The sequence below is a fragment of the Pteropus alecto genome, unplaced genomic scaffold (genome assembly GCF_000325575.1).
Source record: "Pteropus alecto unplaced genomic scaffold, ASM32557v1 scaffold50, whole genome shotgun sequence".
Classification (NCBI taxonomy): Eukaryota; Metazoa; Chordata; class Mammalia; order Chiroptera; family Pteropodidae; genus Pteropus; species Pteropus alecto.
The window spans coordinates 4982947-5000589 of NW_006431918.1; the positions used below are offsets into that span (position 1 = coordinate 4982947).

Here is a 17643-nt window from a genome sequence, read left to right on the forward strand (position 1 = left end):
TTAACAGAGTTGGCTCTTTTGTTTGTTTGTTTTACATTTCAGCCAAAGCCCCACACTTATATGCATCCCCTTGCCTTTTGTAGAGGGGCACCTATGAACCTGAAATTGGTGGGTATCAGCAGTGATATTCCCATGCGTGTTTTAGTACTTGAACTAATTATGTATGAATCTGTTAGATGTATATTGAATTATTTGTGTATTTTAGGGGGTAAAATTTCACACCAGAGACCTTTACAAAAAGTGAGAATACAATCGACCTGTTATGGGTATATAGGAGAGTTGTAATTAGAGAGGTGGCTTAAAACAAGTTGAAATGGGAGAAGTTGCTTCTCAATTGGGCTTGCTTGCTAATGGGGTATTTTCCTAAGATCTTGAAAGAGGATAATGAGATATATAGTTTCTAGATTTGCAAAAACATTTTTCTCAGTGGAAAATGCCAAGCTAAAGACAGTAATCAGAAGGAATCTCTTACATGGCAATGCAAATGAGTAAATGAACCAATTGGAGAAAAATAAGCTCTCTGTAATGGTTAAGAATAAAACCTAGAGTCGTCATAGACTGCCCAAAGTGCATATTTTTCTCTATCCAGAGTGATGAGCAAGATGCTTAACCTCTTTAGAGAGGACGTTGGAAACAGCATAATCTTAACCTTTGTTATATAGGATTACACTGTCTACGTCTTGGACTCGCGATGAATGTGTGACCTTTGTCATGTAAAAGACATTCATGCTAAGAAAATGTCTAGAGAAATACATAATGGGATGTGATAGTGCCTCTTTAAGATTTTACTGAACATTCTTCAGCCTGGAAAAGTAAGAACTAAAGAAGAAATGACCGAAGTCAGCAGAATCAGAGTGAGAATCATGTGTTAATCGTTGTTTGATACTAGGATTCTGCGGGCATCTCTCTGGAAAGAGAAAGTCAACTTCATTTGGTGAATTGCAAATATGAAAAACTTAATATCCCAAAATGTTGGACTAGGTGAAAAAGGAAGTAAGTTTTAAAAGATTTAATTAAATTGGTGGGTGATGGAGTCTTAATGAAAGGTACATTTAGGACATTGGGGTGGGAGGGGATTCTGAATATTCTTAGGAGAATATCATAAAGGGCAATCACCATGCTCTCCCAGGAGACATATATTAGTGCCATTTTCAGATGTAAGGCTGGGTAAATTACTGGTCTGACCCACCTTACAGTGTGGTTGCTTACTGTCTTCCATCCTCATGGCTCTTCCAACTCTGTGCTTGACATTCTCTTTGGATTGTTTTGCCATCACTTGAAACTCAGGATGTCCCAAACCAAACTCATCTTTTTCTCTAAATTGGTACCCTCTCCAAGTATAGGATATCTCTCCCAGACTTGCAGCATTGGAGTCTTGCTGACTTCTTTCATTCTCTTCTCTTCTCACCTGAAATTCTTCCCTGTTTTCTTATGCTTCATTCGAGGACCCAGCAAATCTCAGTTGTCAGTGAAGCCTTTGGTCACTGATAGCTTTTTCTCACTTAAAATATCACCCTTCCCAGGGCATGTAACATTTACTGCCTGTAGTACTCATCTCAGCTCTTAGTGTCACACAGCTGCAGAACTTTCCATATTTATCTTCTCCCAGTAGATAATGAGCCGTGGAGGTGGCGACTATGTTTTATACTCCCCATGACGCTTAGCATGTGGTAGGCACTGAGGTAATACTTTCTGAATTGGAATGCTTTAAATACAAGTGGTCCGAGGAGATGGTTGTCTTGTATCTCTTGCTAAAAGTGGTTTTCATTCTTCGTAGGTTTCATGTGGACAAACTCTCTTCGGCTCATGTATACCTTCGATTACACAAGGTAAACTGGATTTAAACATGGATTCATGACTTGTTCTTTAGTGATGAGCATCATACCTTGTTCTCCATCCTTTTTCTGCAATTAAATTGCTTAGAATAATAAATATGTACAAATCTAAAAATTAGCAAATGAAGAGATGTCTTCCCCCTCACCCAGAAAATCACTAAGGGAAATTCTGGTGATTTTTGAAACTTGGACATAGTACACATTTCCCAGCTAGAAGCACTATCTTGTCCTGCCAGTTCAGGTGTGCTTCTGTCACCTCTGCTTTCTCTCTCTTTCATTTCAGTTGACACTACTGGACTTTGTATCTTCTCTAATGCAGAGCATGTTGTGGTTCCTTTCTCTCAGGTTCATGTGATTCTCCTGCCTCACGAAGGGCAGATGTTCCCAGCTTTCAGGGGCTTCTTTGGAAGATTTAAAACAGTACTATAGTAGTAAAGGAAGATGATTTAATGTTCCCTAGTAACATAAACCACTATTTTTCAACCTGTCTTTATAACATTCATATATGAATGTTATAAAATATAATATGTTTTATATAGTTGAATAATAGGGTGTATATATACTTGTTATGGGTATTGCTTTTTTTTTAATGTTTGATTTTGGAATAATTTGAGATTTACAGAAAAGTTGCAAAGAATGCAGAGTTCCCCTGTTCTCCACTCCTAGTTTCCCTCATTGTTAATGTCTTGCATTACCGTGGTAGATTTGTCAGAACTAAGAAGCCAGTGTCAGTAACATTAACTAAACTGACTCACCAGTTTTTCCATTAATGTCCTCTTTCTGTTCTAGGATCCAGTCCAGAGTCCCACACTGCATTTAGTTGTCATGTCTGCCTATTCTCTGGTCTGTGACAGTTTGTCCCTCTTTCCCCGTTTTTCATGGTCTTGACAGTTGGAGAAGTACTAGTCAGTTATTTTATAGAATATAACTCAATTTGGGTTTATCTGCTGTTTTTGTAATGTCTCAACTGGAGTTATGGGTTTTGGGGAACGAATATCGCAGAGGGTGAAGTGCCCTTTTCATGCATTAACGGGACTGATCACTGATGGTGTTAACCACGATTGCCTGGCCAGGGAAGTGTTTGTTAGGTTTCTCCACCGCAGAGTTGCTTTCTCCCCCATTCTATACTCTGTTATATGGAAAGAAGTCACTAAGTCCAGCCCATGTTCAAGGAGAGAGGATGGAATTAAGCTCCACTTCCTGGAATGGGAAGTATTTACATATATTGTTTGGAATCCTTCTGTAAGGAAGATTTGTCTCTTTCCCCTATTTATTCACTTATTTATTTGCTTCAGTATGGATTCACCTATTTATTTTATACATTGGGTTATAATCTAGTACTGTGTTGATGCTCACATTGTTCTACCTTTGGCTGGAGCTGTCAGCTTGGTTCCTGAGCTCCTTTGATATGCTCCCATCCTTTTGTTTTTTGAGCACTTTCTTACTTTCTGACACAAAATGCTCCAGGGTCATCTTATACTTTCTCTGCCACTGCCCTAGAATCAGCTATTTCTCCAAGGAACCTTGGTACCTTTTATTAGAGAACGGTATTTAGAAACCAGGATCTGGACTCTGGTGTGTTCATTGCTTCTAGGTCCTCTCACTTGACAGAGCTAGGAAATACACATATGTATACTAACCCACATATACACTCTATAAATTGTTTCTGTATCTCTCCCTCTGTATCTTCATCAAGCTAAACAGGAGCTCAAACTAATATCTTCGCTGAATCCCTTACTACAGGGGCCATTCTAGCCTTCCCTCCTTGCTTATTTGTAACTTCCCTTTCAAAGAGTGAGAAGCCTGTTACCATCCACCATCCATTTGATTATTTATTTGACTTCAATATATGTGTAAGTAGTGTCAGATTTATTAACCTGTATCCCCATAAGAAACAGTTTTATCAGCTAAGGAAAAACCGCACAGTTCATGTGCAGTTATTTTTGTCTTTTTGCCTTACAGTTTCCAGTCAAAACACTGATTTTCAAAGTTACTCGTAAGCTGCTCCACCCCTCTCCCCGACCCAACTCCCTTCAGTGATGTTGTCGTGCACTTGTAATATATTTAGATTCTTTTGTCTCAGTCTACATTTTATCCTGGCATCCCCTGGTTGATTGTTTTATTTTTCAAAGTGACAGTTTATGAACTTTTTCATGTTACTTTATTATGTTCATATATATTATTTTGGCTGTCTGCTTTGAGTTGGTAGCATGCCACAATTAATAATGAAAGCTTCTGTGTTAGAATTTATGTTTACAGTTTTTAGCATTACGACTCTCCAATAAGATATATCTTTTTATGAGCTGTTTTTTATTTTTCTTTCGAATTATTTTTTAGAATAATTTTCAGAAATGGAATTACCGGGTCTAAAGATATAAAGTTTGGTAACTTCTTTTTATGCCAGAGTGCTCTGAAAGTATTGTGCTAATTTAAAATGCTGTCAGATATAGATAGGTTTTTCAAACACTTTTGGGGATTTTATAACCTTAAAAAAAAAAAAGGCAGCCTTTGACCACTTCAGATAAATACAAGATGCTTATTTCATTATAGTTATAATATTCACTGTGGCTCATCTTTATACTGTTAATAAGACAGGTACTGTTTGCTCCCTTTTACAGATGAGGAAACAGGCACAGTTAAGTAACTGTAAAGGAGAAGAGGAACATTGTAAACTCTGTCCTGGAGCAAAATTCTGAATTCTAGGCAACTTCTTGCCATTTTGGAACTATTTTAAATTTAGAGAAAATAGAGTGGGGTATTATCAAATTTCCTTTGGGTTCAGATTAAAGTTTTTCCTTTGGGTTCTGCTGTGTTAGAAAATGGAAATAATGGTCATCCCAAATTCATGGTATCGCCAGTGATTACTTGTTTGAATAGAAGTTTAATGTTATTTTCTTTTGGAAGTACATAATATGCTCAATAAAAATATATGCTCCTTAGGAACTTTTACCTGGTTGATCTGCAGTAAACAGCACAGCCCTTTGTTACCTAGCATGTACCAAGTAAGTGTTGGAGTTGCTGTAAGACTAAGTGGTTCAGAACCTGGACTGTGGATTTGAATCTTGGCTCTGCTGCTTACTAGCTATGTGACTTAGAGCAAGTTACTTAACTGTGCCTGTTTCCTCATCTGTAAAAGGGAGCCAACAGTACCTGTCTTATTAGGTCATTGTAAGGATTAAATGAGCTCACCTATCAGAAGCATTTAGAATAATGCCTGGCACATGCTAAGCACTATATGTGTTAATTCTTTTTGTTGAAGTCACTTGAACGCCAGTGATTACTTGTTTGAATAGAAGTTTAATGTTATTTTCTTTTGGAAGTACATAATATGCTCAATAAAAATATATGCTCCTTAGGAACTTTTACCTGGTTGATCTGCAGTAAACAGCACAGCCCTTTGTTACCTAGCATGTACCAAGTAAGTGTTGGAGTTGCTGTAAGACTAAGTGGTTCAGAACCTGGACTGTGGATTTGAATCTTGGCTCTGCTGCTTACTAGCTATGTGACTTAGAGCAAGTTACTTAACTGTGCCTGTTTCCTCATCTGTAAAAGTTTTTGAGAACTGTAAAGGAGAAGAGGAACATTGTAAACTCTGTCCTGGAGCAAAATTCTGAATTCTAGGCAACTTCTTGCCATTTTGGAACTATTTTAAATTTAGAGAAAATAGAGTGGGGTATTATCAAATTTCCTTTGGGTTCAGATTAAAGTTTTTCCTTTGGGTTCTGCTGTGTTAGAAAATGGAAATAATGGTCATCCCAAATTCATGGTATTGCCAGTGATTACTTGAGCTCACCTATCAGAAGCATTTAGAATAATGCCTGGCACATGCTAAGCACTATATGTGTTAATTCTTTTTGTTGAAGTCACTTGAATTAAATCCAGACCCTGAAAATCACAGATATTCAGTTGTGTTTTTTCTTGGGCTTCTTTGAGTTTTAAAAACCCATAGAAAAACCTCACTTTTCTAGAACTTTCTTATCTTATTAACAGAGATAGCACAAAGCCCACAGTTAAAATTCTGACCTTTACATATTGAGAGTACCTTAAGCTCTCCACTCAGAGTTTGTTTACTCTGACTTTATGCATAATGCTAAGCTGAATGAGTTTTGTCTGCTCATATTATTAGAAGTTGCAAAACAGGAAGAGGAGATTGCTTCAGGAATAGTGACAGCCACAGGTAGTAAGAAGAGATATTGGACATAGCCTGACATCAAGGCCAACAAACTAACATTTCCACAAGAACTCTGTAGGCAGCATACTCTGTGGCCAGTTTTTAGAACATGTATTTAGTCCTGGGTTTATCTCTCAACTCTGTCACTTACAAGCTAGCTATGTGGGACCTTGACCCAGTTACTTAATACCTGGCATGTGGTAGGTACTCAAAAACTGGTAGCTGTTGTTTTAGTTTTTTGGTTTTTTTTTCATTTCGATTTATTTAGTATAAGGCCAGTTGTCTCCTGTGAATTATGGAAGCCCCTGAAGGTATCACTGTCACTATATTATAGCCTAGTATAATGATTGATATTCATAATGATGACATTGTATTATTAAGATATTCTTTCAGCAGTCAGGGAATTTCACAGAATGAGATGCATCGCTAAAGTAGTGACAAACTTACATTTTTGGTTAAAATTTATGTATGTGAGAGATTCCCATTTAAAATATTTAACATAAAGAAAAAAATATAGAAACATAATGAAAAACACTTAATTTATCTCAAATATTCATGTAGGTAGAACATTTCATTCCCAAACTGAAATGCTTCTGTAATCCCGTGCCTAGTTGGAGCCAGTACTGAGTTGATTTCCACTCGCTCTTGCCTCTTAAATATTTCTGTCTGTTCTTTTGGAATGGCTTTGTTTAGTCAGCTTTGACTTTGATACGGTATCTGTAGAGAAAATGAATCAATATTATTTCTCTCTAATGGCTGATAGTTTTATCTGACACACCAAGGGTTTGCTTCCTGTTTAAGGCTGAGGATAGGTGAACTACTAGATGTTTGGAACTCACAATTGTAAGATATCTCTTTGAGAGGAACGTCATAGGCACCATTTCCTCATAAGCTTTGTAGAAGTAAGAATTAGAAGAAGAAAGAGGGAGAAATTACTCAGCGTATTTACAGTTAATATTTTGGTGGTTTTCTTTCATAGCCTGTGTTTTTTTGCCTTTTCTTAGTTTAAATAAACATTCCCATAACAGACTTCGTTTTTTCAGTGTTCTGAAATACAATTGAAGAGTCCCTGTTTTTAATAAAATTGTGCCTAGTAAAAAAGGCAGCAAAGCCCTTTGAGTGTTTCAGTATCGATCAGTAATAAGGGAGTAGACCATTTGGTTTATTTTTGTGTTTCAGGGAGAGAAGATAGAAGACATTCCAAAGGAAGTACTGATGGACTGTGCCCATCTAGTGAAGGCTAATAGCATTCAAGGTCAGTTTTCCTAGAGATGTTTTCAGAATTAGCCCTAATGGCTCTGTGTCTGATATGGGTTACATTTTAGAGAACATGTTATTAACTTTGGCTTGAATCAAAGGAATAACATGTAATATGCTTTTGCCTTGTTTTGTTCTTTAATATGACAGTTCTGCTACCTATCAAAGAACTAAAACCGAATTTCCCCACTTCTCTGATGTTTATGGTCCTATCTCAACTCTTTTTACCCTGTTTTCCTTGCTTCGAATAGATTGTCTTAGACCTGCCTACCCTTAAGGTTGGTTGTAGAGAGACTTTTGGAAATTAGGTTATGTTAATCGCTAAACAAGAGATGTGTCTCATGGCTCTATTTTTAATATCGTTTGATATCTTTATTTCTATTCCTTGTTATTAGATGCTAGACTCAAGTCTCCAAATCACTCTTTTCTACTTTTTCTTTCTCCTCTCCTCCCATTACATATTTTTTTCTCCTTGTAAGGTATCAAGTCAGTTGATTTTTATCTCCCAGATAATCTTATTTAATTGATCTGGGTGATTCTAATGTACAGAGAGAGTTGAAACAATTGGTGTTAAGTGTTTTAGGTAGGGCCTATAATACTGGGCTTGGTGCTTGTCTGTTTCTGCTGTACAAGCTTTAATCTGTCAGTAGTACAGGTTAAGAAAGATAGTTACTTGGGTGGAGGTGGGATTTAAAAATGGGGAACCAGCAGATGGTGATATGCTAAGATGTTTGAGTTTGTAGATTGGATTTTAGGTGTAGGACATAGACCTAGATAGGGTAAAGGTAAGTTTGGTTTGCTATGGTTTGAATAGAAAATAAGCATTGGGTAGACACATAGCCAGTACCAAGTATCAGGGATTAGTGATTCCCCCTTCACCATGACTTAGATTGTGTTTCCTGAATCTGAGGCAGCTTTTAACGAGTCAGGTACCTAGCCAAAGAAAGTGGAAGTCTTATCTGTAGAGCCAGTAATTCTCAACTCGATAAATCACTAAATTGCAATTAGTTTTGGGACATTCCATTTTTATGAGTAGAACAGAGTGTCTAAGATTTCCAGTTAAGATTTTCAGTATTGATATAAAGATAATAAAAATTAAAACCATCATTATCCTCTTTCCTTGTGTGTTGCAACCTCTTTCACATCTTCTTATCCCCTGTCAATGCCCCTAGCCAGCAGATGTGACTTTATTAAAAGAGCCTTAGACTCTATTCTTGGCCCAGCTTCTTTCTTCTTAATCTCTTTATAGTTTACTAGTTCTAGAGAAAATAGGAAAAGAGAAGACTCATGACAATTAACTCTGTCTCTTCAGCTTCCCACAGTGACAGCTCACTAGCAGAAAATGAGCGAAGCCTAAGAGTTTCACTCTCATAAGGTAATGGCAGAGAATGCTAAGGAGTGAAGATTGTCTTTGCTGTGAGATTTGCTGAGTACACTCCATTTGAGTCACTGCGGAGTTAAAATATTTTCCTCCCGGGTTGACCACCTTTAGCACTCAGAACCAAGGGAGTTGGGATTAAACTTGTTTGTCTTCATAGAATCTGACCAGCCTGTTCTGTATTCATCTTGTAATCTCTTGCCAGGTTAAACTTTTTAAAGGCTTAGCCACTTTTCGGTGACACCCCAACTTTGTGTATACAATTAAGTCCAAACTTCTTAAGCTGGCATTTAAGCATCTTTGATCTGACTACAGAATTCTTTTCCCTTCCCATATTTCATACTCTAGCCAAAGCAAATGTTTTCTGTTTTTCTACCTTGTACCTTTGCTTATACAGTCATATGTCGTTTAACAACAGGGATATGTTCTGAGAAATGCATCGTTAGGCGATTTTGTCATGCAAACATCATAAAGTGAACTTACACAAACCAAATGGTATAGCTTACTACACGTATAGCTTATTACTCTTACACTACAAACCTGTACAATGTGTTAATGGACTGAATCCTGTAGGCAGTTGTAACGTAATGGTAAGTATTTGCGTATCTAAACATATTAAAGGTATAGTAAAAAAAAACGATGTAAAGGTTAAAAAATGGTACATCCGTATAGGGTGCCTACCATGAATGGAGCTTTCAAGACTTGAATTTGCTCTGAGTGAGTCATTGAGTGAGCAGTGAATTAATTTAAAGGCCTAGGACATTACACTACTGTAGCTTTTATAAACACTGTACACTTATGCTACACTAAATTTATTTTTAAAATATTTTTCTCCAGTGTAACCATAGCTTACTGTAACTTTTTTACTTTATAAACTTTATTTTTTTTAACTTTTCAACTCTTGTAGTAACAGCTTTGCATAGCTGTATAAAAATGTTTTCTATATAACCTTATTCTGTAAGCTTTTTTGTATTTTTAATTAATTTTTTTTTACTTTTACCAAAAAAAAATTTTTTTTTTAACTTTTTGTTAAAAATAAAGACATTAATATACACATGAGCCTAGACCTACACGGGGGTCAGGATCATCAATACCACTGTCTTCCACCTCCACGTTTCGTCCCACGGGAAGGTCTTTAGGGACGATAACACATAGACCTGTCATCTCTTATAACAATACCTTCTTCAAGAATACCTCCTGAATGACCTGCCTGAGGCTCTTTTTCAGGAAGTGTCTTTCTTTTCAGAAATATGTCCATTAGTGATTTGCTCGGTTTGTTTCTTGTTTTGCATCATAGATTTACTTGTAAGCAGATAAATGCACCATGAATATTCTTCTCTGTTAATGAAAAACTTTTGGTGTTGGGGGTCCATGTTTTCTAACTTTAAGGAGTTTGCTGAGCTCTGCAAAATCTTCTGCTAAACCCTTTACTGTGAATTTTCTTGGGGGTTCTTCTTTTTCTTCTCCTGCAGTTTCCTTTTCTCTTGCCTCTTCAGCTATGTTTCTCTTCCAGTTCCAACAGCTCATTATTCGACTCCTTAGAAACCGCCTTCAAGAGCTCCTCACCCAGGTTAAAGCTGTTTGCAATTCAACTACAGCCTTTTTGATTTTTGCAGCCTCTTCCTTGGCAAATCCTTGGAAGTCACAGACAAACCTCTTAAGTGTCTTCTTCCAGATTCCATTCATACATCACTAGGTGATATGAATTTTCCAGCTCCATTATCTTATGGGACCACCGTCATATATGAAGTTCATCATTGACAGAAAGTTGTGCATCACATGACTATTGTTTTCTTTGCTCTCAGTGTTGTTCTCCTTATCAGTCATTACAAGTCCATAGCCAAGCTAAGGTTCAAGGTCCACGTAGTAATTGTAGTAATAGCTAACACTGAATTTTGATCATATGACTGGCACTGTGGTAAAAAACTTTAAAAATTATTTCATTTATCAACCTACTGAGTTAGATATTATTATTTGCATTTCATAGATGAGGAAGCAAAGCTTTTTATTATTATTTTTTTTAATTTTATTTTTTTAGGTGAGGCAACCCTTGGTTGACCTCACACATTGCAAGGACCTTGTCAGCTTACAATCTCTTATTTTTTAATTTTTACGCCTACAGCACCTAGTCTTCCTAGGTGGTCTCCCATCCAAGTACTAACCAGGCCCGACCCTGCTTAGCTTCCGAGATCAGACGGGATTGGGCTTATTCAGGGTAGCATGGCTGTAGACTGAGGAAGCAGAGCTTAAAGAGAATTAAGGAACTTGCCCAAGATCTCAGCATGCTGACATGTGGTAGAGGCTGCATATGAAGTTAGTCTGACTTTAAGGTCTTCTGTCTTACCCACTAAGCTGTATTAACCTCTCCCAGGAAACCTTTCTTCTCCTTCAGTTTAGAGTGCCCTCGCTATACTACCTTAGCACTTTACCTCTACCTTTCCAGTATTTGATGAGTTCTATTTTTAATTGAAGTTATTTATGTACTTATCTTCCTTCCTTTAGTCTTGGAAGGTAGGATCGATCCAGGTTTGTATCCTTCTTGCACATTGGAGAATTTTTAAAAACTTAATTTTGAAAATTAAATCAAGCCTACAAAAAGTTGCAAGAAAAATACAGCTCTCATACACTCTTCATTTAGAGTCAGCAATTTTTCCGTATTTCTTTGCTTTCTCTCTGTAACATACTCACTATTAACTTTTTCGGCTAAACCATTTGAAAGACTACTTTAGACATCACTAACCTTCAGTATGCCCTAAAAACAAGGACATTGTCTTAAGGAACTACGTTACAGTGATCGATGAAGGAAATTTAGCATGGATCGAAAACTGTTATCTGATGATATATAGTTCATTTGTAAGTCCCACCACTGTCCCTTCAAAGCATTTTTTTCTGATCCAGGATCATGTGTTATATTTACTTGTCGTGTCTCTCTAGACTTCTTTAATCTAGGGACACTTTTTTGTCTTTCAAGACATTGACACTTTCAGAGTGGAGAGCGATTGTAGAATATCCCACGATTTGGATTGGTCTGATGCTTCTTCTTGAGTTGGATCACATGATGAGTTTTCTAGCAGGACTGCTTCATAGGTAAAGTCTTGCCCATTGCAGTGAGTAGGCACATGGTGTCTGCCATTTGGCACCATTTCTGGTGGTATTAACTTTGATCACTTAGGTAAGGTAGTATTCATAAGACTTCAATGTCTATGATGATATAATAAACTATGAAATATAATGCCATCTAATTTTGAAGAGCCTTAAAGAGTGTTGGACCAGTGATTACACTGACTTTTTGAGCTGCTGGGGAGGCTGTCAGTGTAGAGGGGAAATGTGAGGTGGAGGTGGTGAGGGAAAAGAAGGAGGAATGAATAGGGTGCCTGGCACCCTTTTCATCCAGAGCATCTCTGCTTTGACTACTTTGATGTGTTCTCTTTGGTAAAAGAGGTTCCACTGCTAAAAGAAACAAAAAACAAAAATTCTAAACTGGTCAGATTTCCTCGTGTTTTAGATGAGATTCCAAGAGGCATGAGGACTTTCTCAAAGTGGCACAGCTGGTTTGTGGTAGAGCCAGAGTGGAATGCAGGTCTCTTGCATCCCAAGCCATGGCTTTTTGCTTTATCTTGCTGCTTAACCTTTGTTGGATCAAAGGTTCATATGAGAATCTGGGGAAACCTGGTTGGTTCTTTCCTCTTTTTTTAAAAAAGCTCACATAATAAGTTTCACATTCAGTTTTAGGGAGTCTTGGAAGTGGACCCCTGCTTTCCACCTCTTTCTTTTGCTTGAATTGCATTCGTCAGCCTTTTGTGGGTGGTTTTTTAAAAAAAGTATTTTGTGGTTTAAAACTTGATGCCTGTTCATTCGAAGCTTTTTCCTTTGTTGGATTACGGTAACTTGCCAGTGGGTAAGGGAACACTTTGCTCAGTGTCATCTGCCTGCATGTTGAAGACAGTCTCTCTTGGCAGGCTGCAAAATGAACAACATTAACGTGGTATATACACCGTGGTCTAACCTGAAGAAAACAGCGGACATGGATGTGGGGCAGATAGGCTTCCACAGGCAGAAGGATGTAAGTTTCTGCGCCACGGAGGGAGGCGGGGTCCTGCCACTGAGTGGAGTATCCATCTTTTCTAACACTTTGTTTTTGAGGGCTCAGCATCGTGTATGTTTTCTAAAGAGAATTAATCTGGGTTGCTAAGCCCCTGGAAAACTTCTCCACTGTTCTGGAGGGTAGCGGGGCAGGGCGACTCATGTAATAAACATTCAAGAGATTTTTATTATATCTCTCTCAAAGGTGAACATTGTGACAGTGGAGAAGAAAGTGAATGAGATTTTGAACCGATTAGAAAAAACAAAAATGGAGCGATTCCCAGACCTAGCAGCAGAGAAGGAATGCAGAGACCGCGAGGAGAGGAATGAGAAGAAGGCCCAAATTCAGGACATGAAAAGGAAAGAAAAGGAAGAGATGAAGAAGAAGAGGGAAATGGATGAACTTAGGTATGTTGGAGATACGGTATTATTATTGACCTCGAAGATTCTTCACTGCTGATTCTAATCAAAGGTTAACCCTTAAGATTGAGATACAGATGGAGGTTGGTACAAGCTCTGACTGTCCCTCCCTCCATCTGTGTCTCAGTCTTAAGGGTTAACCCTTGATTAAAATCAGCAGTGAATTTAATCAAGAATAGATGCTATATTAAGTGTTTAACGTTGACTAGCTATGGTATTTGAGTGCAGTTGTCTTAGCTCTAAAGTCCAGTGCTAGTAACTCTTAAAAACTGTTTTTAAAACCTCTTTTTTTACATTTTGCAAGTTTAATATAATTAATGTAGTGAGGCCTGCTTCAAAACACTGCATTTTTAAACAATAAATAGTAGTTAAAATACAGTTTGGATCCTGAAATTCTAGTGTATAAGGCCATGAGAATCCTTGACTATATTAGTTTTCTATTGCTGCCATAAAAAATTACCACAAATTTAGCTTAAAACAACATAGATCTATTATCCTACAGTTCTGTATGCTAGAAGTGTTATGTGGTTCTCACTGGGTAAGGCATCGGCTGGCCTGTGTTCCTTTCTGGATCTGTTTTCTTTTCTAGCTCCTAGAGGCTGCCTACATTTCTTGGCTTGTGACCCCTTCTTCCATCTTCAGAGCCAACAACATCGCATCTCTTTGACCTTTCCTCCATATTCATAGCCCCATCTTTGACAACAGCTTCTTTGCTTTTAGGGACCAAAAGCACAGACATTGGGCCCACCCAGATAATCCATGATAAACTCCCCCCCTAAGATCCTTACCTTAATCATATCTGCAAAGTCCATTTTTCCATACGAAGTAACATATTCATAGGTTCTGGAGATTAGCATGTAGACATCTTTTGGTGGGATCATTTTTCTGCCCACCACACTGAATCTGTATAGATGTATAATACTATACCTAAAGAGGCCCCTCGTTCTTCTTTGTAAAGGAAGGAAATTGATCCTCAGCCTTCTAGTCACATAATTCCTAGATTTTTTCCCCACCATCGTCTATTGATATCATTTCTGTTAAGTATACCAAAAAGTGGTGATGGGGGCGGGGGGTCTATTGATGTATTACTGGCTTTGGGAATGACATTGTATCAAAATGGGCTCTCTTGCCATGTCCTGACCCAGTTTCCTTGGAATACCTGAATTATTAGATCGTTGGGTCAGAATGTTGGTATTTTGATCAAGTACTGATACTTATTAGTTATCCACATACACGTGTTCCTCTTGGATATCCTACTAAAACAGGATAAGGAGCTTTACTTAAAGGATAATATTCAAATGGAGAACTCCAGGAGTGTTACCCTGAGTTATATCTGCTAACATGAGACAAAGTAATGCATAGATTTAAACATTTGATTTGATCTGGAATTGTGAGTCTGCTTTCTGTTAGAGGTGAAAGAAAAATGGTCAACTCATTGTGGTAAAACGTGTAGATTTTGGGTGATGCGGAATTTAGTTTATCCCTTTTTGTTTTTAGTGTACAGTGGAGAAAAAATTGAAAACATGCCTTTTTGTGCCCTTTACAAATCTAACATCATTTTGTTTGGAAACAATGTTATTTGTTAGAAATATAATATCACTTAATATTCTTATAAAAGTTAGTAAGAAAGAATAACATTTTTGAACACTTGTCATCTGTCAAACGCTACTGTGCTTTACCACATTATCTCATTTAATCCTAACAGCCATATGAGGTAGATATTTTTTGCACTTTGGAGAAGGGGAAGAGAAGCAGTTAAGTAACTTGCCCAAAGTTATGTGACCAGTCTCAGTCTGATTCTCAAGTTCACACACTATTACCACATTTTTCGGTCCTCCATTCAGTCTATTTAATGTTAAAGTAGTAATTATTTTTTTATAAATAAAACAAGTAATATATAGATACCATAATTTATCTTAAAATACATTATATTTTTGTTTCAAATTAAGCTATATGCTATTAAAATTTAGGAGATTTCGTGTGTTTGACTTTACTAGTTTAAAAAGTTGCAAGCATTTAAACAAATGAATCCGTACACTAAAACACAGTTTTTACATCTTCTAGACTTTCTTTATAGAATCAACAATATATAAAATATTCATATAAACTGAGGAGAAAATTTTTCATTGTTATTAAATAAAATTTTGGCTTCAAAAGTTTAATAACCATTTTCTAAGCTGTCACTTGTTGGTACATGTATATAAAAAGGAAAATATGAGTGAGATAAATTACAGATCACTTTTCTAGTCCCTGTTTTTCTACACAATTTTATCCTTCCTGCTTTATTTTTAATGAGTTATCGTCCTCAGAAAACCAAAAACAGTTGGTGTGTTTATTTCTGTGAAACATGTGCCACAAAAATGACTCACATGCTGCCGAAGGTAGAGAATGTGAAGCAGGGCTGTGGCGTGAGGAACCGATGCAGGGACCTAGCAAGGATTTGCTTGGCATGTGCAGAGCTGCTGTCTGCATGTTGTAATTCTGCAGCTTTGTGAAATTCCACAACAAACTCGAAGCTTCTGATGTTTTATAATCTGTTTTTATACATTTGTAGTGCTAGCATCACTCTCATTTCTGTTTTTGACTCTTCCACTCGAGAGATTGAATCCTATGCCTATAAAATCTATAAAATCTTATTCTAAAGTTGTTCACTTGGCTTTCTGACCATGAAAATATCATCGAATTTCACCAACAGTTGCTGCTTTTATTTGGACCATCTGATGGGGAATGTCTACTTTAGTTGCTGAGAATGCTTAAGAAATTGACTTTTGAATGGTTTGGGGAACTCCACACATGAACCAAGAAGATATTCTTATCTTGGACAGTATCCCCAGTGTTTCTAGATGATTTCAGTGAAAAAGTTAGCCCATATCCAGGAGAGCTACATTCCAACTTCTTTCCAGTTTGAAAGTCATTATTTAGAATCTAGACTCCTTTTTAGCCTCAACTTTTAGAACAAGAATGGCAGTAAGCTTGTCATTTCTAATTTCTTCCAGGAGGAAAAACTGGATGGAAGTGCTTTTGTATAATCCAAGTTCTTTGAGCTCCAGTCAGGGCCATATCCATCAGCCCTCTGCTTAGGAGTGAATAGAACAAAGCCCACAACAGAGAAGGCTCTGCATTCCTTCTGTGGTGAAAATAGTAGTCGCCCTTGCAGCTGGGGCTCCATCTTGTTCTTGCAAATAAGCACTTTACTCCTTGAGCTTAGTGTGCAGAAATTTTAGTGATCTGATCATGTAAATAAGAATACATAAAGCTCGTCCTTTTAGGTAGTTTATAGAAATATTTGAATTATTAGGAGGGTACCAGAGCGTGAAGGCTAGATAGTAGCAGTATATCAGTACCTTCTATTAACAATTTATTCATTTAAACAATAATGAAAATTTCCCCTTTCTTAGAATTCACAAATTCTCACCTATCCATCCTGTTCATTAGCTCTTTAGACAGTTTTTGTAGCTCACACTTGCCCTCTCAGTCTAGGGTCTAATGGGATTTTAGTTTAAAGAATCTTTGTATGGGGTTAGGTGTAGGGAGGAAGCCTCACATATTGCTTTCTTTCTATGCACTGTAGGCCATACATAGAATAAGAGAAAAGAGCAAAAGAGATTCAACACAGATTTTGAAAGCAGTCTTAGAAATGACCTTGCCTGGAGAATTAGAAAAGCACATCTTCCACTCAGTCTTCATTTTACAGGGGTTTTAGAGAGTGGACATTTGGAGAAGTCCTTTAGGCTGTTTCCCATGGACACTGTCCTTCTTGACATGCGAGGGAAGAGTGTCCATGGTGCTCCCTTCAGTGTGTCGTAAGAACACTGTTCATCTCATTAGTTGAATTCATGGTATAAACAAAAGTTCAGAGAATCCTTTTGAGAAATCCAAAGAGTTTTTCAGCTAATGACTTACAGACCAGGGAACATAGCCCTTGGTATGAACCAAGAATACACTTCAAAATGGGGGCAGATAGGGCTAGGTTTTTAAAAGGCAGAAATTGCAAGGAACTGATTAAAGAGATGGGTTGCCAGGGGAAACAAGACCACAAACTTACATCATTCTGATTGTTTGGGGCAACTGAATTTTCAACGGCTGGCTGACTCAGTGGTCAAACAAGTGAGGTGGTGAGATGAGAACAGTGGGTAATATATGATTAAGCATTTATCAGTGTCCTAGTTCCAGCCCAGGCCTGTAGAACAAAAGGGTTTTTTTGGTCACACAGTTACAGTACAGAGAGTATTATTTATTGACAATGCAAAGAGTACGACTTATCAAAGAGTACAATCAGCATGTGGGGGGGTGGTGAGAGGGGGCTGCTCGCTCTGCAGGAGGTTTCGGAGACCAAAAGGGCAAAGTTATGCCTTGCAAGCAGCTTCAGAGCTCAAACTGTAAAAAGCTAAATGTCGGGTCACAAGTTATGATATTAAAGTTCTTATCAGTCCTCAATGGTTACATCCAGTGATGTAATTTAAAAGCTTACCTGCTCTATTTTAATTTTGTATTCTCTT

The 17643-nt window shown here is 37.4% G+C and overlaps 1 protein-coding gene and 1 pseudogene across 3 annotated transcripts in view; one reads left to right on the top strand and one right to left on the bottom strand.

The window, feature by feature from the left end:
• Positions 1-17643, top strand: part of CCDC25 (coiled-coil domain containing 25) — a 35663-nt gene that overhangs the window by 11197 nt on the left and 6823 nt on the right. For all 3 annotated transcript variants that reach the window (XM_006906337.3, XM_025042603.1, XM_015585091.2), the window contains 4 exons: positions 1778-1829; positions 7186-7261; positions 12601-12704; positions 12930-13132. In XM_006906337.3, coding sequence (XP_006906399.3) covers positions 1778-1829; positions 7186-7261; positions 12601-12704; positions 12930-13132 — 435 coding nt within the window. The remainder of the gene's footprint in view (positions 1-1777; positions 1830-7185; positions 7262-12600; positions 12705-12929; positions 13133-17643) is intronic.
• Positions 10755-10873, bottom strand: LOC112475181 (annotated as a pseudogene).